The following is a 24,107-nucleotide window of genomic DNA, read 5'->3' as shown; positions in this document are numbered from 1 at the left end:
GAAGAGCCAAGCTCTCAGTCTCCCAGGCCTCCTGTGGCCAGTTCCTGTCTTGTTCCTGGGGACCCTCATTGGTCTTGCCGTTCGTCAGAGCACTTTTCCAAAGCGTGCATATGTGATTTCATCTTTCCATTGAAAGTAGAAAGACTTCCTCTGTCTAGAAAGGCTTTAAATAATAAAATAAGTGAAAGTAACATTCTTACTAACCCAAACTAGTACAGGGCTGGGCTGGGCGTGGGCCTCAGTCTTTCCTCCTTGTAGCTTCCCTGTGTGCAGCTTTCTTCTCCCTTTGACTCCCTTCGATTTCATTAGATGAGAAGTCCTTGATTTGGGGGCATTCCTGGGCATTTTACGAACAGAGTTTTTCTCTGCTTTTTTTCTAGATATTTTAGCACTTTTTCTTAATGTTTCCTGCCTGGAATGTTTTAGAGACTAATGTGAATAGTAAGATATTGGGGGGCTACTGGAATCATAAGGGCTTTGTGGCATTGTAAGCATGTGGAACTGAGAGAAAAGTTGCTATCCTAGAAGAAAAGACAAAGGAAACGTGTCCAAACCTTCCCTTTCCTTTCCTCCCATCCCTGTGGCATGGGGTCATTGGCAGAGGCTCTAGTTGGGCTTTTACTGTAAATTATTGCTATAGGTTGACCCCAAATCAGCTTGCCCAACTTGGACTGTCCACCAAGGTGCCAGTCACCAAAGGTCTCATGGCCCTGTGCTGAAGGTGGCCAGCTCTTCCTGCAGGCCTGGCTGTTGCTGCTCTGTGCTTGGCTGCAAACCAGCAGACCCATTTCTCAAAAGTCGGTGTTTCCCAGAAAGGAACAGCACACCCCTGAGATGCTTTTAGGGGCAAGAGGGTTCGGAGGTCAGGTAGATTTAGAAAACATTCTATACTGCAAGTAGAATGTGCACAAGTATATTGAAGTTCGCAAAGGAGGAGTGGGAATAAAGATTTGGGAAAGGTTTGTGGTTAAGAAACCAGTTTTAAACTTTGTGTAGCGGTCTGACCCTGATGTTTCTTTGCTCCTAGATCTGTGCATACAATGCCTTTGGGGAAATGTCAGAGCTCTGGTCAGCTCACCAGCCTGTTGTGTATCTTTCTTTACAGCTGCACATGTGACGTCTTACTTGTTGCCTGGAACCTACATGGTGGGAGTATAAAATCACAGAAATGGACAAATGTGGATAACCAGGGCTTCTTACCCTTTTCAGTGCTGGTGTTAACTAACGTACTCTTGGTGTTTATCTGACCATTTCCTTGATGATGTCACAAAGACTGCAGACATTAGAATACATTATTAAAATTTTTAGTTTTTAAATCAGCGGAACTTTTTTTTTTTCAGTTGTTGTAAAACGTGCATAACATGCTTTTCGTCTTAACCATTCATGAAAATATAGTGAACTGTGGTATTTCTATTAAACTTTTTCATCATCTCTAACATAGGCTGAACCAGATGAAGAACACTCTCCCTTCTCACCTTCCCCAGCCTCTGGTAACTGCAGTTCTGCTTTCTGTCCCTGATTTTCCTGATCTAGGCCCTCAAGTAAGTGCAGGCTGCAGCTCTGTTTGGCGAGTGTCCTGTGACCTGGCCAGGCCACAGGAGAGGAAGCTAGTGAAGGGAAGGAGATTTCCTGCACATGCCGTCTCCATCCATGTGTTTACCTCCATACAGGAATATGATAGCTTCGTGTCCTTCTGTCTTTGACTTATATATGTATAAGTCTTTGGGTCTTATATATGTATTTCTTTCAGCTACCTCAACTCCTTCTTTGGCGGTATTTAATAAATAAAGTGACAACACAGCATGTACATAATATTGAAAAGACCAATACATAGGAAGGATGTGAAGTTGAGCTTGAACACTTAGATGGAGGTATTGTCAGGGGCTCTGGGAGGGAGGAGGACAGACAGCCAGGCCAGGCTGACACATGGAGCTCATGAAGATAAAGAAGCAAAGTGCGGGAGAGACAAATCCCAGTCCCTGGGGACTTAGGGACTGTGGTTTTAAAGTGGGCAGCCTGGCAGGGTGGAGGAGGCATGAAAGGCCCTATGACCTGGCTCTTCAAAGAGCCCTGGCTTGTTTGGGGTCAGGTCTTGGGTTGTAAGTCTTTTTCTTTTTTCTTTCTGTTTTTCCCCTAGGGCTTGAACAGATACATACACAACATTCTCTGGGTTAGAATTTCTCTTTGATATGGGTCTTGGTCTAAGAGGAGATTGTTAATAACATTTCATTATGTGAACTCTTAAATTTTAAGTTTGACATGACAGTCCTCTGTGTCTAAATTAACAAATAATTTTATAAGCTATACAGTTTTTTGGAATGTAAATCTAAATGTAGTCCAACACTGAGAGCTTTTCTGCCCTCCCCCTTCTCCTTAATTTAAAAAAGAAAAAACTTCTCACTGTCTGAGGGTGTTAAATTTATTGAGATTGAGAGGTTGGTGTTCAAAAAGAAAAATACATTGAATAATCCTTCCTGCATATTCATGAAATGTAATTTTGCAATTTAAAATTGCTACCTGAGTTTTCATTTACTTAACATTTTGTGAGAATGATACAGATTTGCCATATTTTACTGTAAACAGTTTTGAGAGCACACCGAATGCAGGAGGACTCTTTAATGGTTACCGAGAAACATTTTCCTACTGTGTTAGATGCGCTTTCCCATTAGAAAAACCACAATTCCCATATTTTGTGTTTTGGGAGGAATGAGGCTGGAGGAGCTGTGATTTTTAAGTTGCTTACATTGAGGTAAGAGACATGAAGTTAGTTTTTAACTGTTTTCAAAAATTTTAAGCTTTTTTTTGGTACTGGGGATTGAAAGGGTCACTCAACTACTGAGCTACATTCCCAGCCCTATTTTGTATTTTATTTAGAGACAGGATCTTACTGAGTTGCTTAATGCCTGAGGCTGGTTTTGAACTCATGATCCTCCTGCCTCAGCCTCTCAAGCTGCTGGGATTTTTTGGTGTGTGTGTGTGTGTGTGTGTGTGTGTGTGTATGTGTACACACGTACTTTAAAAAATCAAATAGAATTTTCCAGTCATAATTCCTGTAGGCAGTTAATTTGAAGTTTTTGATCTGTTGTTATTGACTTTCTTATTTCTAAATAATATGCTTATACTGCTAAATTTGGATGACTTCATTTTAGCTGTCTGTGGTCATAGAGAAGGTTATAAGCCTGGAGTATGGGGCCTGGATTCTCACCACCTTCTCTCACTTACTGACCATATGTCCTTGAGAAAGATACATAAACTTTCTTACTAGACGTATACAATAGGAATAATAGTGATGATAATAATAATCGTCCAAAGTCTGCTCTTAATGTTTGTAGGACCTGGGGCAAGAATCTAAATGGAGTCCAGATGGCTAAATATTTAAAAGATATAATTAAATATTTAAAAGGTGCATTTAAATATTTAAAAAGCTGTACTATATGCCTAAATATTTAAAAGGTTTAAATCAAGCTCTTTCTGTGGCCTGGCCCTTAATGTCCATCCAAAGCCTGCAGCTGGCTTCTCGGGCATCTGCCTCCACACTGGGGTTTAACATGCCTGCGTGCTTGGATGGCCAGAGCTGGAGTGACAGTTGGATCTGCAGGGAACACAGGGTGGAAGTGGCCTATAACGGGGATCCTCTGGGCCCCGGGGTGTCTTAGCAGTGGAAGCTTCGGAGGGATTTTCTGTCCAAGATAACTCTTTTATTTTCCCCTGCCTTTCACCTCCTCAAACTTCTGCTCCTGCAGAGGGGAAGTTAACTGGGATTCCCAGGCTGTCAAGGGCAGAGGCTATGACCGTGCACATAGGCTATCGCCTACCCCCACATCTAGCTCTCTCCCAGAATTCCCATCTGCTTAGCCAGTTTCCAAAATTAAAACTGAGCCAAACTTTCCTATGAGACTGAAAAAAACCAGACTCTGTTAGTTCTTGAGATCAATGGGTAGTCCAGCGCACAGGCCTAGGCAGAGGCCCTTTCCTCTGAAGGTACCAAGTGCCCCACTGATTGCTGTGGGCGCTCACGACAACACCTGCACCCAGCACCCCACTTCACCCACCCTGCGAACCTGCGCCCCGGTTTGCTGGGCTGCTGCTGAGCTTCTGGTGCTCTGATTTTCTCTGCACTCTGGACCTTTCCACGTGGTATGCTGAGCTGTCAGAGGTAGAGGGTTATTGGATGTGGCAAATGAAAGTGCAGGATGCTCAGATAAACAATGGACTGAGACTTACATGAAGAGATGGTCTGTTGTTTATCTGGGTATGTTGTCTGGTGGTTCTGTGAGAGTCCTTTCAAGTTGGCTCCTTTGGTCTTGGGTGAGGTTCTTTTATTTCTTAGATAATATTCTTTCTGCATTTTCTTTTTCTGCGCCCCCATCCCCACCCCCTTACCTTGGAAATATGAGTCAGGCCATCACTCTATCACTGAGCCACGTGCCTAACCCTCTGGAACACTCTTATTAGTCAGATGTTGGACCAATGGGATTGAACTTTCGATTTTCATGTTTATTTTTTCCTCCTATTATCTTTATTTTTTTCTAGTTCTACTCTCTGAGAGATATCCTGGTTTCCTTAACTGTTTTTTACTTTTATCTTTTACTTTGGTTATGAATATTTATAATTTCTAAAAAATATTTATAACTTTGTTTTTCTCTGAGGCTTCTAATGTATGTATATGATATTCTTCTCTTAACTCCTTGTGGAGTCTTACTTTTTTTACCTTTTGTTTTTCACCTTAGATTTCTTGTGCTAGAGGCATAGGCCTGTGATCATAGGCCTGGTGATAGATCGGCTTTGGAGATGCAGCTATTAATAGCTGCTTGGGAGCTGTGCCTGGGGGGGGGGCTGTCCCCAGGGGGCTTCTCAGATACCTTAGGGAGCTGAACTCTTCTCTGGAGGGGACCCCTCAGGCCAGCATCTGGAGCCAATTTCCTGCACATTCCTTTGGGCTCTTGCTGGGGAGTAGGCGTGGCCTTGGCCTTAGGGGTGAAGGAAGTGAATGGCTCTCTGTGCTGCCTCCTGTCTCATCCTCCTTGCAGAGCCTCCAAAGTTTTGATAACCTAGGGAAGCCTCCTCTTCCTTTTCTCTCTGCCCATTGAGCAGGAGCCAAAGGCTGGGTGAACTCACTTCTATCTGGCCCTGCTTTAGGCCGCATCCGCTTCCTCCATGCTTGGCCCCTTGTCTGCTGATTCCGGGCTCTGAGTGTCCTGGAGATCCTCCGGCTGAGCATCCTCCACCTACACTGCAGACTCCCCAGAGCTTGGCATGGAACTTGTCCACTTGTGGAGGCATCTTTCTCTCTCTGTCCTCTTCCTTTGCCCAGGCTTACCTCAGTTTTGACCCCATTCTTAATGCCGTGTCCTTGGGCACGTGTAATTTTGGTGACAGTTATTGAGCTGTAGTTCACATGCCACATGACTCACCCGTGTAAAGTGTACCATTTGATGTTGTTTTTGTGTTCATCAGCGTCACATCAGTAGTAAGACTTTTTAGTCATCTCATAAAGAAACTTGTCCCTTTAGCTGTCTCTCCCTGGTTCTCCCCAAACCCCTGGCCCTAAGCAACTACTAATATATTTCTGTGTCTTTGTATTTGCTTTTTTAGAAAAAATAGTGCTGGGGATTGAACCCAGGGCTTTGCACTTGTGAGGCAAGTACCCTGGTGCTGGGCTGTACCCACCCTTCCCTGTACTTGCTTGTTTATACCTTTAACAGAACACTTCTAATGCCATCTTTGTGAGACTTCAGGAGGAAAGGGATAGAAACTCATAATTCATTCTGCTTGTTTTGTGGCCAGTCCTTGCCACATTTCAAATTTAACATAGAGGAGACATCGACTGAGCTCTGTGACGAGTGTGTGTCGGCCTTAGCAGTGTGGGTTTGGACTGGTTTGGACGTGGGCTCCAGGTGTCCAGCGGCAGAGGTGGGTTAGGCAGGGTGGGCTGAGATCCCAGCCCATTCTTGGATAGTGGTCAACTGTGAAGACATGTCCCAAGAGTCAGAGAAAAACACTGAGATAATGTGTTTTGAGAATTGATGAAATTTTGCTTCCTTTTAAGAACAAATGCTGTATCTTTTCTACTTGTAAACTCCAGGTGACTCTCCTAATGACCAATCCCCAGATTAGATAAGGAGGCGTGTCCTCGTTCGAAGCTGAGGTGTAGTGTGCTGGGGAGGCTGTGCTGCCCTCTGCAGAGTGCCCAGGAGCCCGCCTCCTCCTCTTCCTCCAAACTCCGTCACCTTAGAACTTCTTCATTATCTGTTAATACAGGTTTCTATTTTTTTTTTCTACATTGTTTAGTTAGAACTAACAAAGAAAGGAAGAAAATAGTATTTTAAGGTCTGTGTGCTCAGTGCTTTCTGTATGTTTTCATATGCACAGTATTCCTGCTCCCTGTGATAGGGTTGTTATTAGTTCCCGTTTTAAAGATGAGAAAATTTTAGTCTCTCCTTTCAGAAGCTGAGGAATGGGTTCTGCACACTGGAGAGGTGTGTGTGTGTGTGTGTGTGTGTGTGTAGGCACACAACGTCAGGGAGAAGCTTGAATCAAGAAGGAAGGGCGGGGCAGTGAACACACCCAGGCCTGCAATGTGGGCAGTGGGCAGGGATCAGATGGAACAGGGTGTTGGGTGGGAGGCCAAGGAGTTTAGATGTAGTTTGGAAAGAGATTTAAGTAATTTTAACAGGCGGAATGATAAAATTTAAAAGAGTGTTTGGGAAGATGAATCTGTCAGTTCTAATGAGAGGGTGGGGAAATGGAGTAGCCCATTATTTGTCCAGGCATAAGACAAGTTGTGTGAGAGAGAAGTGACATGGTTTCTAAAAAGGATGCGTGTAAACCACATTACCAAAGGAGCGTGCACAGGGCCTGGTGAGAAAGAGTAATAGGAGGTGAAACTCTAGTCTGAGGAATTAATAGTGTAGAAAGAGAGGAGTCTAATTTTGAGAAATAGATGATGGATTCCTCTTAAATTTATTTGAAAGGATTGTGAGGTATCTGATTATAAATCCCTCTTCGCCCAGGTAGCTCAAGAAAATATAGAGCTATGGTCTAACTTCTGAAGGGGAGTGACTAGTATATCATGTGGGGTGTTTAGCAAATATGTTTTTAGAAAACTGAAGTCCAAGCATTGTAGAGTGTGTGCATTTATTAAATTGCCTGTTAGAGGTTTTAAAGAAATTTTCAGCCTACCTTGAGGACAGATCAAATAATTTTTTTTCTTTTTCTATGTGTCTTCCCTTAATAATAAATAGGTAGCAGTTTTGCTTTTGCTATTTTATAGACTCTTATATAAAAATTAAATATCTATTCTTAAGATGAAATTCTCTTGTATGTATTTCACAATAGTTAAAAAAACTTAAATGTATATATTGTTCTCTTTTCCTGTGTGTTGGCTATTAATGTAAATATATTGGCTTTGTGGTATATGTGAATTTTCATACTTGATTTCATGAGTGGTTGGGAAACTATACTGTACATAAGTTATTTAAAGGGAAACAGTAGTTCCCATTTATGGCTGTTAGCTTTTGGAATCATAAGACCTGGTTATGTTTCTGTGGAAGAACAGGCTGGCCTGGTCTGCTGAGGGATGGTAAAGGGGACAGAGTCCATTTCTTTCCATGAGATCTTTAGGAAGGCCCTGTCTTGCTTTTTAAAGCTGTTAGTTCTGTATGTTAGGTTATCAGTGACTCCGTTGTCAGGTGGCCTGTCTGCTACTGGTCCACAAAATAAACCAGGTAAACAATTTATCACCTCTGGCCGCAGACTGGGGCTGGGAAGCCATGGAAGATCAGCTTTGATCAGCTCCATCACTGGGTACTGAAAGCATGGAAAATGCACTTTTGAAAATTCTATTTCTAATGAACTCTGATTTAGAAGTTGCTAAGTCATTTTGTTTAGTCAGTGACTGACCTTGAGGCAGTGTATTGGTAAGAGGATAAAATAGAAACTTAATCACCCCATGTCTGAGCTGTTATTTAGCACATTAGGAGTGATTTCTCTCTCTGTGGCCCCTTTGCAGTGGAAGGGCTGGGGTTCACAGCTTCTGCTCCCTACACCACCTTGCATGTTCATACCCCTGTTGACTATTGTGCTCTCCACCTTGTTTTATAAGGCCAGAGTCCACCTTGTTTTATAAAGCGCGATTCAGGGATCCTGAGTTTTTACTTAATGTCCTGTTCTGTCCCAGGGGCCTCCCAGAACATCATGCTTCATTTAGCCAAGGTATCTCCCTTGGCTGCCCTTGACTCAGGCAGCTTGCTGTGCCCCTTGGCCTCCTTTGCTGTGACCTTGGCAGTTTTGAGGAGGACAGGTGGAGATTTTTTAGGCTCCCCCTGAGGAGTGATCTGATGTTTAGCTGGGCACTGTGTTTCTGGAAGGAGAGCTCAGACTGACATGCTTGTTCTTTTTACATCAAGGGGACGTACTGTCAAGCGTGATTTATCATGGTGCTCTTGTCCCTGGTCACTAGGCAAGGTAGAGTGGACAGGTCTCTTTGCTGTTACTTTTGTTGTCCCTTTCCATTTTGCATTCTTTGGAAGAAGGTTACTTAAGAGGTGGGGAGTTGCTGTTTACTTCCTTAAGGGTGGGGGGGTAATTTTTTTTCTTTCTTTTAGATTCTTTCCCCCGTGCTGGGGGTCAAATCCTGGGGCCCCAGTTTAACATGGGGGGGGTTCATAAATTGTTGGAATTCTGCACAGGAGATTTGTGTACTTTTCCCCATTTATCTACTTATTTATCATTTATATCAATGTGGACCTGTGGCTATTTATTTTATATTTTGAGTTGTAATTATTCCTACTTTATTTATTTTACCACTCATGATTTCAGCTTTCCACTGGCTTCTGTATCCCTTTGACACGACCCATCTGTGTAGTTCTTACATCTTGGGAGGTGAGTTTTACTTTCGGGCATTGCAAGATGCTCCAAAATCTTCTGATGCATTTTTCTCCCTGGTCCTAGAATCAGCCATTACTCAAAGGAATGGGCTGTGTTAGAAGCGACTTATCTTGGGTCCAAGATGGCTTCCTCACTTTTGGTCACTGAGGTATCTGTGCCAGGATTCACCTTTCCTGGCCTCACTTTTTCCTATCTAATCTTCCTATAAGATTGCCCAGCTTTGAGCTGGGTGTGGTGGTGCATGCCTGTAATCCTAGCTGCTCAGAGACTGAGGCAGGAGGATCACAAATTTCAGGCTAGCCTCTGGGCCACGGGTTTGATTATGACGAGCTCCCTCTACATACCCCTGTGTGTGTTTGTACCCTCATTGTTTGTGTTGAAAATTTGGGGATGCAAAACAGCCAGGGAGCCTTTAATGTTGGAGTGGAGTTGCGCTGCAGGGCCCTGTGCCCCCCCACCTGCTGCTGTGTGTTGGTAGTTAGTTGGTAGGTATTGCCCCACAATAAAAAAATTAAAAAGAGGGATGGGAATGTTGCTTAGGGATAGAATGCCCCTGGGTTCAATCCCTAGTACTGCAAAATAATAAAAAGAAACAGAGAGATACAAAGAAAGGAAGGCAGGTAGGCAGGCAGGCAGGCTTGCCCAGTTTCAATTTTAATAGTTGTCAAATTTAGAATGCCAGACTAATAACAAAAATATTATTACTCAGATAAGGAATTAGCCGCTTGTTTATGTGATCTGGATTCCAGTGTTGATACTCTATAGAAACCTGGCTATAAAGATAGAATTTGGGTGATGGTATTTTTGCTTTGTAATCTTGTATCTTTTATTACAGTTTTCTAAGAATTTTACAGATTCATGAGTTAGTTAAAAATTTAGGAAAGTTATATTTTGAGTATCTGGTTTTGTCAAGACAAAAATAAATAATTTAAATAACATGGTCCCAAGAAGTAGTACCTTTGTGGTATTCCCAGTTGAAGGTGCAGCTGCACTGTGTAGGATGTCCAGGATTGGCAGAGAGTTCCATGAAGGAGGCTAATTAAAGTCTGGACAAGTGGCACAGTGCAGACTCACATCTTGAGGATGTCGTCTGTTCTCTGTGTTTGCCCTTTATAGGAAACCCTTTCTGAGAAATACTTTCTCACTGCTAAGGGAATAAACTGTAAACTAAATATACTCTTTTTCTCAAAACAGATCGTTATGTTTTTTCTTTTTCTCCTCCTCATGCTGCAGTCATTATTGATTAATTTTTTAATTAGTTGAGATCTTCAACTCAGTTTCTACAAATCCTCGGCTGCTTTGGGCAGCACTCCTGGTGGGGTCCTGACACCTGGAGAAGGAGGGCTCTCAGGACTCGCCTTGCTGACCTCCCACCCGGCATAGAGGGGAGACCCCTGCATCCTGCACCACAGAGGAGCTGAGTGCCTTTCAGATGTGACGGCTGCTCCTGGGACGTTTTATGAACTGGGCAGTGCCACATTGGTGTCTGTGGTGGTGTTGTGGCTTGGGGGCTCAGGTGAGCATGTCACGTGCGATCAAGCCTCCTGTCTGAGCAGCTCTTCTGCCTGCCTCCCTGTTTCAGATCTGGGGGGAGTCATTTGTTTGCATCCCCTGGTTCTGGGTTTGACAAGGCTAACCCCCTCTGACCCTCGTTCTGTACTCCTTAGCTGAGGGTTCCCAGCTGTCAGCCAAGTAAGTCTGTCTATGCTCGATTGATGGAAAGGGAAGGGAATGCTTGAAATTCTCTGACTCCTGATTCCTTGTGATTTGAATTCTGTGCTTAATGTTCTGTGCCACGGGTTTGATTATGATGAGATTCCCTCTACATACCCCTGTGTGTGTTGGTACCCTCAGTTAGGTGGAAAATTTGGGGATGCAAAACAGCCAGGGATCCTTTAGTGTTAGAGTGGAGTCGAGCTGGAGGGCCCTGTGCCCTCCCACCTGCTGCTGTGTGTTGGCAGTTAGGAGCTTAATGTTTGTTCCCTTTTCCTGGGTTTGTCCTTAGACACTGACTTAACTCTCTGGAGCTGCAGAGAAGCAAATAGGAAATTCATGTTTTTTCATTGTTTCATTCAGTATTCATCGAACAAATAGTTCTATTATTACTAGTAAACAAACCACAGGGGAAAAGGTATGAACTTTCTAATAATGTGGAAATTGAAGTATTGTAAAGCATCATTTGGTTGCCTTTGACATTAGCTAATAGGTATTTACAGAGTTAGGGGACAAGATACACTAAAAACTGTAATAATGCATAACTGGTAGTAGTAAAAACGTTTGTATCCTTTGGCAGACTATGTTGACATCTGTGTTCAGAGCAGGAAAGATGACCTGTTGGTAGATCAAAATTGGAAAACTATTGACATTGCAGTTTAGAGATTTATGGTATTCATTAGCATAATAGAGTCTGTGTAGGAAATCTGCCTAACTTAGAAAAATCTAGCATTGGTTATATGTATTTCTGTCTTGTCTCTGTTCAAAACTTGGTAACACACTACAGAACCAGTATCAGAGTTGAAAGGATGCCTGAGGAGTTTTATTGTTTCATAGAGAAGGCGATTGTCATGAGCAAAACATGGTCAGGGTTTGGAGGAGGAGCAGGTTGTAGGAACACCAGGGCTGCATTGAAGTTTGGCATCCTGTTGGGAGAGCCAGACAGAATATCATATTGACCGTTGGCTGGATGGCCCCTAAGGGTGAACCTGGTGAGTGCAGAAACCTGGGCATTCTTGGAAGGCACCGTGGGAGTTGTTGAGATTGGCATTGAACAAAGGTAGATGACCAAGTCTGAAGGGACCCTTGAAGGGTGAGGAGCAAACGTTCCCAGTAAATCAGAGAAGCCAAGCAGGCCCTTGGCAGTGCCCTGATGTCCGCAAGAAGAAAGGACGACTGGAAAATGAAATTCTGCAGAAAAGTCACGGGCAACAAGAACAGGGACAAGGGAACAAAGATTGGGAATGGATTGCTTTTGGAGTATTTTTTTGGCCGGTAATCATGGGGATTGAACCCAGGGCCTTGCACATGTAGGCCAAGTGCTCTACCATGAGCTGCACCCCAGCCCTGCTGGAGTGTTTTCTAGCTGTGAGAAACTTGCGTTGTTTCATAGTAGCCCTGTGCTGTAGGTTGAGTAACCCTTATTTGAAATTGTTGGGATCAGAAGTATTTCAGATTTTGGAGTTTTCAGGTTTTTGGGATATTCCCCTAGACTTTGCTGGTTGAGCATCCCTAATTTGAAAATTCAAAGCGCTCTAAAAAGCAAAACTTTTTAGTACCTTCATGATGTTCAAAAAGCTTGTAATTTGGGAGCATTTCAGGTTTTGAATTTCCAGATTGGGGATGCCTGACCTTGTTTAGTGACAGTGTGCCCCTTCATTTGTACCTGTGAGGAGGGGATGCTCAGAGGCGAGGGGACTGCCTTGGGCTCCTGGCTAGCAATAGTGAGTAGTGCAGCAAGAATTCATTTCCAGGCCTGTCTTCTTTCTGTTATATCACAAAGCCTGTGTTTTCCTTTTTAACTTTTTATCTAAAATAATTTTTACTTATAAAAAAGTTGCAAAAATAGTAGAGTTTTCATGTACTGTTTACTCAACTTTCCTTTAGGTTAATGTTTTGCATTAATTATAACACACTTATCAAAAGTAAAAAAACAAAAAGTTGGTTCAATATTGCTAATGAGGCTAGAGCCTTTATTCAGATTTCAGCAGTCTTTGTTGTTGTTGTTGTTAACTAATCAGAGGACAGTTCCTTTCTTTTTTGGCCTTATGGTGTATGATTTGGTTCTTGTTAAAGTTGGTCTTTTGTTTTGGTCTTCCCCTTCCATTCTTAGTTGATTTTCAAACATTTTAATATTTTGTTTCTATTTTTGGCAATACTTGGGATTCAACTCAGGGGCCCTCTGCCACTGAGCCACATCCCTAGCCTTTTTTTTTTTGAGACAGGATCTTGCTAAGTTACTGAGGCTTGCCTTGAACTTGTGATCCTCCTACCTCAGCCTCCTTAGTAGCTGAGATTACAGGTGTGGGCCACAGCATCTAGCATTTTTTATAGTTTATATTTACATATAAAATATATGTGTCCTGGGGCTGGAGATGTAGCTCAAGCGGTAGCGCGCTTGCCTGGGATGCGTGCGGCCTGGGTTCGATCCTCAGCACCACATACAAACAAAGATGTTGTGTCCGCCGAAAACTAAAAAATGAAAAAAAATTAAAAAAAAAAGAATATGAAAAGACAAGCCCAGAACAGAGAATATTAAAAAAAAAAAAATGTATGTATCCCTTCCCACAGATACCTTAAAATTCTCAGGGTTTTGACAGGTACATAGAAGTATGTCTCTCTCGCCAAATTTGTGATACAGAATAGTTCCATCATTCCCCAGATTCTCCCCTGAGTCCTCCTAAATTTTGACAGTGGTTTCCAGAGAGTGGATTGCCGAGGTCTGGGAAGTGAGGGTTTGTCCCAGTACTGGGAAACTTGAGCAGTGGAGGCACATGAATGGGGACAGAAGCACCCAGGGTCCCGTGGGTAAGGCTGGGGAGCCTCCATGCCAGCAGGCAGAAGTGATACGTGTGACTCAGAGTGGAAGGGTGGTGACCAATGGAGGACTGTGAAGAAAGGCCCTGGGCAGCCTTGTGACTGTTTTCTTTACGTTAACTGCAGAAAAATAAACAGAGGTGGAGTCCAGGAGGGAAAACTGGAAAGAGCTACTCTCCCCTTGCAGAGTGGGCATTCATAAGAAAGGCAAGAGGGGGAAATTTCAGTGCCTATTGACATTGCGGCCTGACCACATCAGGGTAGACGCAGAGACTTGCACAGTCAGGTCTTTCTCAGGAACTTCCCTTAACAATTGGAAAAGGCAAAGAAGCCAGTTTTCACTGAGCTTTTGGGCCAGGAGTTCTGGGAGTAAGGGGAGCAAGCTGAGCTTCTGGGGAGGACCGAGGTTTGTGGGCATCTTTGCCCACGTGGGTGGCAAGTTCCTTTAGCTGCTTCTGCAGGACTGAGGGAAAATGGATAGGGTGGACCCTGTGTTTAGACCCTTGAGGGGAAAGTGTAGAATACTGAAAGCAAGGGCCCTAGCTAGGTTTATTTCTGTATTTCCCAAGACCATGTCCTGATTAATGGCATTAGTGAGCAGCTTCATGTTTATATTTTCAGAAGTAGTTTGAATGTTCACATCTGTTGTATTTCAAATCAGAAATATTGTTAGCTGAAGAAGAAAACATATTGTCTTGGCCAAATATCAATTTGTAGATTCGTAATTGATATCGTCAGGATTAATGAAGCCAGTATATATGTCTATCTGTCCTGGATAATAGCAACTATATTTGACAGAACTGTGTTAACAGGTGTACAGAATTAACCAAATGTGTAGTCTGTTCTCACCTGCATATAATAAACTCTGCTGTTGCAGTGTCACCCCAGAGTAGGCTGTTTTTCTAGAAAATGAAGTTCTGCCTTCAACATGGCTTTGCCATCCGACCCTCATCAGTGCTGCAAGGGGAGAGGATCGAGGGGACTCAGTGTTCCTATATGTCACCTTTCTTCTCTGTGGCTGAAAGTAACATAGACCTATATGGTGCTCTGGCCTATGGTTGAGAGTTACTCAGGGTTTGAATTTTTAAGAGATCACATAGCTCCTTTTATTAGTGCTTATTTTCCCTCAAACTCTATGCACTTAAGTATTCATATATGCATGCATGTGTATGGTTTTCTAAAATTGGGGTAACTTCACATTTTGAGGCCCAGTGTGTCCCCCGCACCTTCCTCTACTGAGGAAGCCAGGGATCCTTCACGGCTGCTCCAGAGGTGCCAATGATTAGGTTTTTTAATTTTTTTGGTTTTTTTTTTTTTTGGCCATTGCTGTTTAGGAACAGTGAAGAAGCATGAGGCTGACTGCATAACTGGACTGAGTGGGTGCTGGGAATGGAATTGTAGGGAGGAAGGTTTTTTTTGTTGTCTTTTGATAAGCAGTTCAGATTGGAGGGGGATAGAAGCAGAAGGTCAGTGGGTTGAAGAACTGTACTGTGGAGGGTCCTGAAACTCCTCCAGGTAGAAGAGATTGGGAATGGAGGAAGAGCTGAAGTTTGGATCGTGGGCTGTGGGAGAAGGTAGAATGTGATGTAGGCAGCCAGAGGAAGCCCATCCCTGTGTGCTCCCTTGAAGACTGGGGATGCTTGCTTCATTTGCCACAAGGTACAAATTAAATTTGAAACATTGCATAATGTAAACGTATTATAAGAACATTTTATATTTGAAAGAAGGATAAGAAGGATATAAGAACATGCATTAGATCCATTAATCTGTTAAATTATTTCTGTAAAAAATTCAATGGCATTAAAAAAAAAAAATCACAATGACCAGATTGTCTAGAATAGCAACAGGAAGTCCCAAAAGAGAATGACAGATCTAGTTGTTTAATGGGATGTTTGTAGAATACTGTCAAGATAGTCATTAGACTCATTTGTTTTTCTTTAAATAGGACTGTTATGATTTAGAGTTTTATTGATTTTCATTAAGGGGAATGCTAGTTTCTTCTTTTAAATGGGGCATCTCATGCTTTCACTGGTTGGATTAACCTCTCTGTGTCTTGGAGGTAGAGTTGGGGATGATTAGGCCCGAGTCTCCCCTGTGGGAATCATTGTAGTCAGGACTCAGTGGTTTTAACACTGACTTCTCTGGTTGGAAATTGGGAAGCCACCCATCCTGTTTTATTACTGAGAAGAACACTATTTTTTATTGAACTTTTTTTTTTTTTTTAATTTTAATATTTTATTTTTTAGTTTTTGGCGGACACAACATCTTTGTTTGTATGTGGTGTTGAGGACCGAACCTGGGCCACACGCATGCCAGGCGAGCGCGCTACCGCTTGAGCCACATCCCCAGCCCCTGAACGTTTTTTTTAATTGCAAAGGATAAGAAGTATATAATTAAGTAGTAAATAGGTTTTCCTCAATTTTTTCTCGACTTGATAAATTTTGGTTTCTGTCAACAAAGGTGAAATATCTTTCTGTAATTTTAAGAAACTTTGGTAGGAAAAGAAGTGTTTTGTCCATCTGTCTTATAGGATGGAATGCAGCAGCCATGTGACAGACTTTAGTTCTTTTGATTTCCTTTTTTTGTAAATGGGCCTAGTATTTTTTTCCTCCAGATACTTTCAGTGTCTTTGGTGGGAAAGGATGCTATACATTAAGCACAATTGCCATTAGTGAATTATTAGTTATTGATATGGGGTTTGGTTTAAATTAAAACACCATTGATAACCTTTCAAAGAAGATATATTTTGTAGGGTGTAAATGAAATGAAAGTCATAGTTACAGTAAGCAAAGATTATTCTGTTTGGAAATCAAACTGTCAAGTGAAAGGGAATATAAAGCAAGGGTGCTTGTTCTATATTATCTTTTAAAAAGAGAAGACTGAAGTTTATTTTTGTAATGTTTTTAAGAACAAGAATCTATTTTTAAGATGGTAGTACTAGGGATTGGGTGGGATAGAGGGAAACTTCCAGATACAGTCGTTCTCTTTGTGCTCAGTGTAACTGAGAAATGCAGTGGGAGTGGAGTGGGTTTCTCCCTCCACCGGGAACATTAGCTTCTGCCTTCCAGAGTGTGGGAAGGGGAGGCAGTGACAGGCCAGTGTGCCGGTGGGTGTAGAGGTGGAGTGTGAAGTTACCCAACAGGGTGTTTATTACCTTGACTACATGGCACAGATGAGCCCACCTGCCGCAGTGACCTCAAGTTTCAGACCACGTGACGGGCCTCCCATCGGCCACTCACTCATGATGCCTCTTGAGCTTATGTGAGGCTTCCTTCCTTCAGGGGAAGAGGACAGCTGCTTCACTTTATTTATTTATTTATTTATTTATGGTGCCAGGGTTTGAACTCAGGGGCACTCAACCACTGAGCCACATCTCCCATCCTATTTTGTATTTTATTTAGAGACAGGGTCTCACTGAGTTGCTTAGCACTTTGCCGTTGCTGAGGCTGGCTTTGAACTCGAGATCCCCTGCCTCAGTCTCCTGAGCTGGTGAGATTATAGGCATGTGCCCCTGGGCTCTGCTGGTTCATATTTTTTAATCTGGTAATTCACTTTCACATCTTCAGGGCGCTTCACTGTTTTACCCTTGGCTTTCTCATACCTTGCAAGAAAAAAGGAAGGTAAACTTTGGGTGGAGTTAAGAAATGGGAGGCTGGGCACACTCAGTCCCGATGGAGGAGCAACTGCTGGAGCATCTTCTGAGTGCCTCGTTGACCCCTGGGCTTTGCAGGCCAGGCACCCATGCATATACCCTGCTGGGTGGATAGCAAAGGATGTGCTGGTGTGGGTGCAACAAGTCAGCCCCGACTGAAGGGTCTAATGCTGCAGCCTGTGGTTCAGCAGGAATGGAAGGTGTTCAAAATCGCATTTTAATCTTGCAAGTGTTCATGGGAATACCCACCCACTGCACTGCCATCTGAATTGCCAGTTGCTCAAGTTTTGTGTCGCATGGTGACCTTTTGTCATTTCTTGCGGTGGTATGTCCTGGTTCTCATGACCAACAGATATTTGAGTTATCTTTTCCATCATTTTGTACCTGAACTGACTGTGCTTTGGTAGGAACAGTGTGATGTGTTTTGCTTACCAAATCACAAAGACATGGTTAGTGACAAAAGTCCTATGCAGCTGTAAGGATAGGCTAGGAGGACATAGGCAGGGCCCAGTTACCACTGGGGTCGTCTGGGAGCTGGGTGAAAGATTCACTTTCCCACCCTGGTACTGGGGCAGGGAGTGAGTCGTGATTCATTATCGTAAGTTTTCAAAATATGGTGGCCTATAACCTAGGGCCCTGTGGTTGGTAAAGACAGACTGCAGGGCAGCTCTGCTTAGGCAGCTTATTGTGGGCATTCATTTCACAACAGCAGAGTGAGGCTTAAAAGTGAAAGTGGTGGCATTCAAGGGCTATTCATTCGTGGGTGGATTCCTGTGTGGATATAGGATCTGACAGATGGATTTTTTATTCTCCACATTTTGCAGTTTAAATGTTTAGTTACATTTTCCTCCTGGGTATGACTTCTCATGGATATTTTCACATCAGTAAAATATTAATATTTTCTTTTCAAAAAATATTTATTTTTTAGTTGTAGTTGGATACAATACCTTCATTTTATTTATTTTTATGTGGTGCTGAGGATTGAACACAGGGCCTTGCATGTGCTAGCCAAGTGCTCTACTGCTGAGCCACAGCCCCAGCCCCTTCTAAGCATCTTTTATCTTAGTAGTGGTTTGCTTCAAGCTAAGCAAACCACTGGGAGAAAATTATACCAAGATTTCTCCAGCTCTGTGTGGCTGAGATGTGTGAATGGAAGGTGATTAATACTTAAGGTATGTATTTCATCCTCAACGGGTTTGTCTTCCCAGAGAGAGTTGTGCATTTGTGGTTTATCAGTTTTCACAGGGATGCATATTCAGGGACAGATCCCTGACCCCTGTGTTGCTAGTTTCACCAGGAATGCTCCATCTTTTACAGATTGTACAAGAATGCACAAGTACTTGAGGAAAATGTGGAAGACAGCATCCTGGGAGCCACTGAATAGGTTAGAGGAGGTATAGCGTAGTAAATCCTGGAGAGCTGGTATGTGTGTGCATCTGGTTAGGCGCATTCTTCCTTTGCAGTTGCCTGTGTCAGTGGTAACCCTCCTCCCTTTCGACTTTGTCGCTTGTTCGATGCCTCTTTTTTTCCACCTGCCCTTCTTTTGGTACTGAGGATTGAACTCATGGGCCACATCCCCAGCCCTATTTTATATTTTATTTAGCGACAGGGTTTCATGAGTTGCTTAGTGCCTTGCTGTTGCTGAAGCTGACTGTGAACTCGAGATCTCCTGCCTCGGTCTCCTGAGCAGCTGGGATTACAGGTGTGTGGCCACAGCGCCCGGCTCTTCCTTTCCTTTTAGTCTCTTCTCCCCGACCCTTTTCTCTTTCTCTCCCTTTCCTATCTTCCATTCTCATTTCTTTTTCCCTCTTTCCTTTCCTTCTCTTTCTGGCTGCTTGCCTCCAATGCAGAAAGAAGGACCAAGTCCAAGGAGATTGTGCTGCTTCCCGAGGGTCTCAGCCCTAGTGACAAAGCTGGGCCCACACCTGTTCTTCTGTTATAAATCCAGCCTCTGGCCTTGACTTAGACCCAGTAATGCTCTGTGTGGGTAGTGTACAGAGGAGTGGCACATTGTCCTCAGGCAGTTTACAGGCCAGGGGGTGAGAAGAGACAAGCACACACACCCTGGAGGACATGCCAGGAAATAATAGAATCTGATGATGAGCAGTATGGGGTTCAGAGAGCAGAATGATCTCTCCTAAAGTGGAAATTGTATCTGATCCTTACTATTACTTGTCTTCTGCAGGTGGGATGAAGGGCCCCCTTTGAAGACCCCAAGTACTGCATGCATTTCCCTTTCACCTTTGGTAATGGCTATAACTGTCCATTTTCCTAAAACTAACTATCCTTCCATCCAGGAGTGCTTCTTTGATTGATTGATTGATTCATTGATTCATTCACTTATTTATTTGATACTAGGAATTGAACCCAGAGTCACTTAACCCCTGAACTACATCCAAGTCCTTTTCATTTCTTATTTTGATATCAGATCTCACTAAGCTGCTTGGGGATTTTCTAAGTTGCTGAGGCTGGTCTTGAACTTGGTATCCTTTTGCCACAGTGCCCCCACCCCCCAGCCACTGGGATTATAAGCATGCACCACTGTACCTGACCAGGACTATTTCTCTTTTAACATAATAGGGAAAATTAGGGTTAAATAAATATGGATGGAATCAGCTCCTTAAGGGTTTTTAAAAAAGTCCCACGTGGAACTTAGTAGTGGATATCCTGTGGTGGGTTTGAGTGCCCATTTCTTTCTTCTGATGGATGAATATTAAAATTTATAATTGGTTTTTTGATCATAATCTATTTGCTTTATTATAGTATTCCAAGTCTGATGGTGACTAGAATACTGAAAATTTTGCTGTGGAATTAAATGCTTTCAAGTTCAAAATATGTTTGGAAGTCAGCGTGTATGAAAACAATGTGATAAATTCAGTTATATGTGACAGCTCTTTAGTTGCTACACCAAACCCGCCTTTCTGACCTATGCAGTGTTGACTGGCTGACTTTTCCTGAGATAGGAGTCACACTGGTGATATCGGGTAGCATTTTGGAGAGGTTACTTTTGAAGCTGTAAATATGGATCTTGTACCTATTCTCTGAATGTTACACCAAGTGCCTTTGCCAACTTGTGCTTCCTTGGTGATCGTCAGTGTGTTGGTATAAACCCCACAGGGAGAGTGACCTCATCAGTTGATGGAATTCTTTTATCTTCCTTTAACAGAACATCTGATCAAATTCATGACCATGGGGGATATGAAGACCCCAGACTTTGATGACCTCCTGGCAGCATTTGACATCCCAGATATGGTCGATCCCAAAGCAGCTATTGAGTCTGGACACGATGACCACGAAAGCCACATCAAGCAGAACGCCCATGGGGACGAGGACTCTCACACGCCATCCTCTTCCGACGTGGGTGTCAGCGTGATCGTTAAGAATGTTCGCAACATCGACTCCTCGGAGGGCCCTGAGAAGGACGGACACAACCCCACAGGCAATGGCTTGCATAACGGGTTTCTCACTGCGTCCTCGCTGGACAATTACAGTAAAGATGGAGCGAAGTCCTTGAAAGGGGACGCACCTGCCTCCGAGGGGACTCTGAAAGACTCCACGTTCAGCCAGTTCAGCCCCATCTCAAGTGCTGAAGAGTTTGATGACGACGAGAAAATTGAGGTGGACGACCCCCCTGATAAGGAGGACGTGCGTTCAGGCTTCAGACCGAATGTGCTGGCGGGGTCCGTACCCCAGCAGGACTACGACAAACTGAAGGCTCTTGCAGGGGAAAACTCCAGCAAAACTGGAATCTCTACTTCAGGCAGCGTAGAAAAAAACAAAGTTAAGAGAGAAACAGAAACCAACTCCATAAATCTGAGTGTTTATGAACCTTTTAAAGTCAGAAAAGTGGAGGATAAGTTGAAGGAGAATTCGGAAAAGGTGCTTGAGAACAGGGTCCTGGATGGGAAGCTGAGCTCCGAGAAGAGTGATGTGAGCCTTGTTGGTGTCGCCCCGCCTAAGACCAAGTCTTCCTCCAAGCTGTCCTCGTGCATAGCAGCCATCGCAGCCCTGAGTGCCAAGAAGGCAGCCTCGGACTGCAGCAAAGAGCCAGTGGCCAACTCCAGGGAACCCTCTCCGTTACCAAAAGACGCGCACGATAGCCCGAGGGCCACCGACAAGTCTCCCGAATCCCAGAGTCTTATTGATGGCACCAAGAAAGCCTCCCTAAAGCCACCGGACAGTCCCCGGAGCGTGTCTAGCGAGAACAGCAGCAAAGGCTCCCCATCCTCCCCCGCAGGACCCACACCGGCCATCCCCAAGGTCCGCATCAAAACCATCAAGACGTCTTCCGGCGAGATCAAGAGAACTGTGACCAGGGTGTTGCCGGAAGTCGATCTCGACTCTGTGAAGAAGCCTTCTGAGCAGACAGCATCCGTGATGGCCTCTGTGACATCCCTCCTCTCATCTCCAGCATCTGCTGCTGTCCTTTCCTCCCCGCCCAGGGCGCCTCTCCAGTCAGCTGTTGTTACCAATGCAGTTTCCCCTGCAGAGCTGACCCCTAAACAGGTCACCATCAAGCCTGTGGCCACTGCTTTCCTCCCTGTGTCTGCTGTCAAGACGGCAGGGTCCCAGGTCATCAATTTGAAGCTCGCTAATAACACCACAGTGAAAGCCACAGTCATATCTGCTGCCTCTGTTCAGAGTGCCAGCAGTGCCATCATTAAAGCCGCCAACGCCATCCAGCAGCAAACTGTCGTGGTCCCGGCATCCAGCCTGGCCAACGCCAAACTCGTGCCAAAGACTGTGCACCTTGCCAACCTTAACCTTCTGCCTCAGGGTGCCCAGGCCACCTCTGAACTCCGCCAAGTGCTAACCAAACCTCAGCAACAAATAAAGCAGGCAATAATCAATGCAGCGGCCTCACAACCACCCAAAAAGGTGTCTCGGGTCCAGGTGGTGTCGTCCTTGCAGAGTTCTGTGGTGGAAGCTTTCAACAAGGTGCTGAGCAGTGTCAATCCAGTCCCAGTTTACATCCCAAACCTCAGTCCTCCCGCCAATGCAGGGATCACGTTACCGACGCGTGGGTACAAGTGCTTGGAGTGTGGGGACTCCTTCGCACTGGAAAAGAGCCTGACCCAGCACTACGACAGGCGTAGTGTGCGCATCGAAGTAACGTGCAACCATTGTACAAAGAACCTTGTTTTTTACAACAAATGCAGCCTCCTTTCCCATGCTCGTGGGCATAAGGAGAAAGGAGTGGTAATGCAGTGCTCCCATTTAATTTTAAAGCCAGTCCCAGCAGATCAAATGATAGTTTCTCCGTCTAGCAATACTCCCGCTTCATCCTCCACTCCGCCGAGTTCTGTGGGAGCTGGCACACACACTGTAACAAAAATCCAGTCTGGCATAACTGGGACCGTCATATCCGCTCCTTCAAGCACACCCATCACCCCAGCTATGCCCCTAGATGAAGACCCCTCCAAACTCTGTAGACACAGTCTCAAATGTTTGGAGTGTAACGAAGTCTTCCAGGACGAGACGTCGCTGGCCACACATTTCCAGCAGGCTGCAGATACGAGTGGACAAGTAGAGTATCATTTAAATTTTGGTGTTTCAGTGATGGGTCTGTAGCTGTGAGTGCTCAATAAGATGGCTTGATTTTAGGGGTGGTGCAGTTACGTGGACAGGGATGCGCGCGCGCGTGTGCAGGTAAGCACTGGAGAGAGCAAGGATTGTTTCTATAGAATAGAAGCAATGTTGTACCATAAAGATGGTTCTTTTAGCTAGATAAAAAGTGTATGTGATGGCTTAGTTACGGTAGTTAGGTTTAAGTAATTGGTCATTGGAATATATGTTGGGAGTCTGGATTTAGCTATAAAATTATACTGTCATCCCATTGTGTTAAGTGGTCAAGTTGGGTTATGTCATCAGTTCCTGAGTTACTAGTGACAATTTTGGAATTTAAAAATTACTTGTTATTATTTATAATACTGAAATGGCTTTCATAAACATACCCAATGCATACGTACTTTTATGGCATGTCTACTTAAGAAGGTTCAACAGTGTGTTCTGTAATGTTCTTTACTACAGTGAGTGGAAGCCACAAATGACAAAACCCATTACTGTGTACATGGAATACCTTTGTGTGTGTTTGCAGCTTTTGTGATTTTGTAGTGAAGTACAGATCCATATTGGTAAAATATCTTTCACAGTGGACCTCATCTTTTATCTCTGTCATTTGCTTCTCTCTCTGAGACAACTTTTAGTTAAATGTTAAATGTTTAACAAATATACCTACTATTCGAAAATAATTTCACATGCAGAAATACTTTCCAGCTAGAGAAATGTATAATACTGTCCAAATCAGCAAATGAGTGGAATTTGAAGGGGGAAGGGTGCCAGTTTGAGTTAATACTCTGCCTGTCTTTATGGAGATCCAGCGGGGAGGTGGTCTTTCTCAGGTATCTAGTTCATCAGGAGGCATTTGCTGTGGTCTGGTAGTTTGGGTGATTGGTTCTTCAAGGGCAACTACTGGGTTATTATTTGTAGGATTTAGAATTTGGGGAACAAAGATCGAGAATGCCTCAGTATTTTTCCAGTGATTTTCAGTTTAGTGGCAACAGATGTGATGAGAGTTTTGACAGTGTTCCTGCGGGTTTGCATGTTGAATGTGTCCCTGGCTCCGACTGTCGAGTGCGTCAGAAGAGAAGCAGCTCTGTAGTCAGGAGTGATTGCTGGAACTTAGTGGAGCCTAGCGATGATGCTTGGGTTCTATCTGGATGCCCCCTTATCTTGTTGCCTCTTCATCAAAAGGGTAGTATTTGTTTTCATCTTAAAAGAATGCAGTAAAAGAAGCCAAGGAAAACCTCAAAGCCGTTTGTTTACAGTGTTTGTCCCAAGCCCTGTTTCTGGTTAGTGGGCTCCCTGCTGGCCTTGGAGGTTCCCACAGGTCCCTAGTTTTCAGGTCCTCAGTTTGGCACTGTCCTCAGATGTGGCTGTTTTTTCTGGGACCCCCTTCTTCTCCAGGAACATGGAAGGACATGGGCAAAGATGCAGACATTTTCCTTGGTCTTGTATTTCCCCGTTCCTGTTGTCT

General features: G+C 43.9%; 1 protein-coding gene across 16 annotated transcripts in view; it reads left to right on the top strand.

Annotated features, from left to right (window-relative positions):
* Znf532 (zinc finger protein 532) overlaps positions 1-24,107 on the top strand; it is a 106,487-nt gene that overhangs the window by 25,365 nt on the left and 57,015 nt on the right. For all 16 annotated transcript variants that reach the window (XM_076837313.2, XM_076837309.2, XM_076837307.2 and 13 more), the window contains one exon: positions 20,238-22,597. In XM_076837313.2, coding sequence (XP_076693428.1) covers positions 20,255-22,597 — 2,343 coding nt within the window. In that variant the 5' untranslated portion in view covers positions 20,238-20,254. The remainder of the gene's footprint in view (positions 1-20,237; positions 22,598-24,107) is intronic.

This window comes from Callospermophilus lateralis, chromosome 17 (genome assembly GCF_048772815.1).
Source record: "Callospermophilus lateralis isolate mCalLat2 chromosome 17, mCalLat2.hap1, whole genome shotgun sequence".
In the NCBI taxonomy this organism is placed as follows: domain Eukaryota; kingdom Metazoa; phylum Chordata; class Mammalia; order Rodentia; family Sciuridae; genus Callospermophilus; species Callospermophilus lateralis.
Note: the sequence above shows the minus strand (reverse complement) of the source record. Positions and strands in the feature narration are given on the sequence as shown.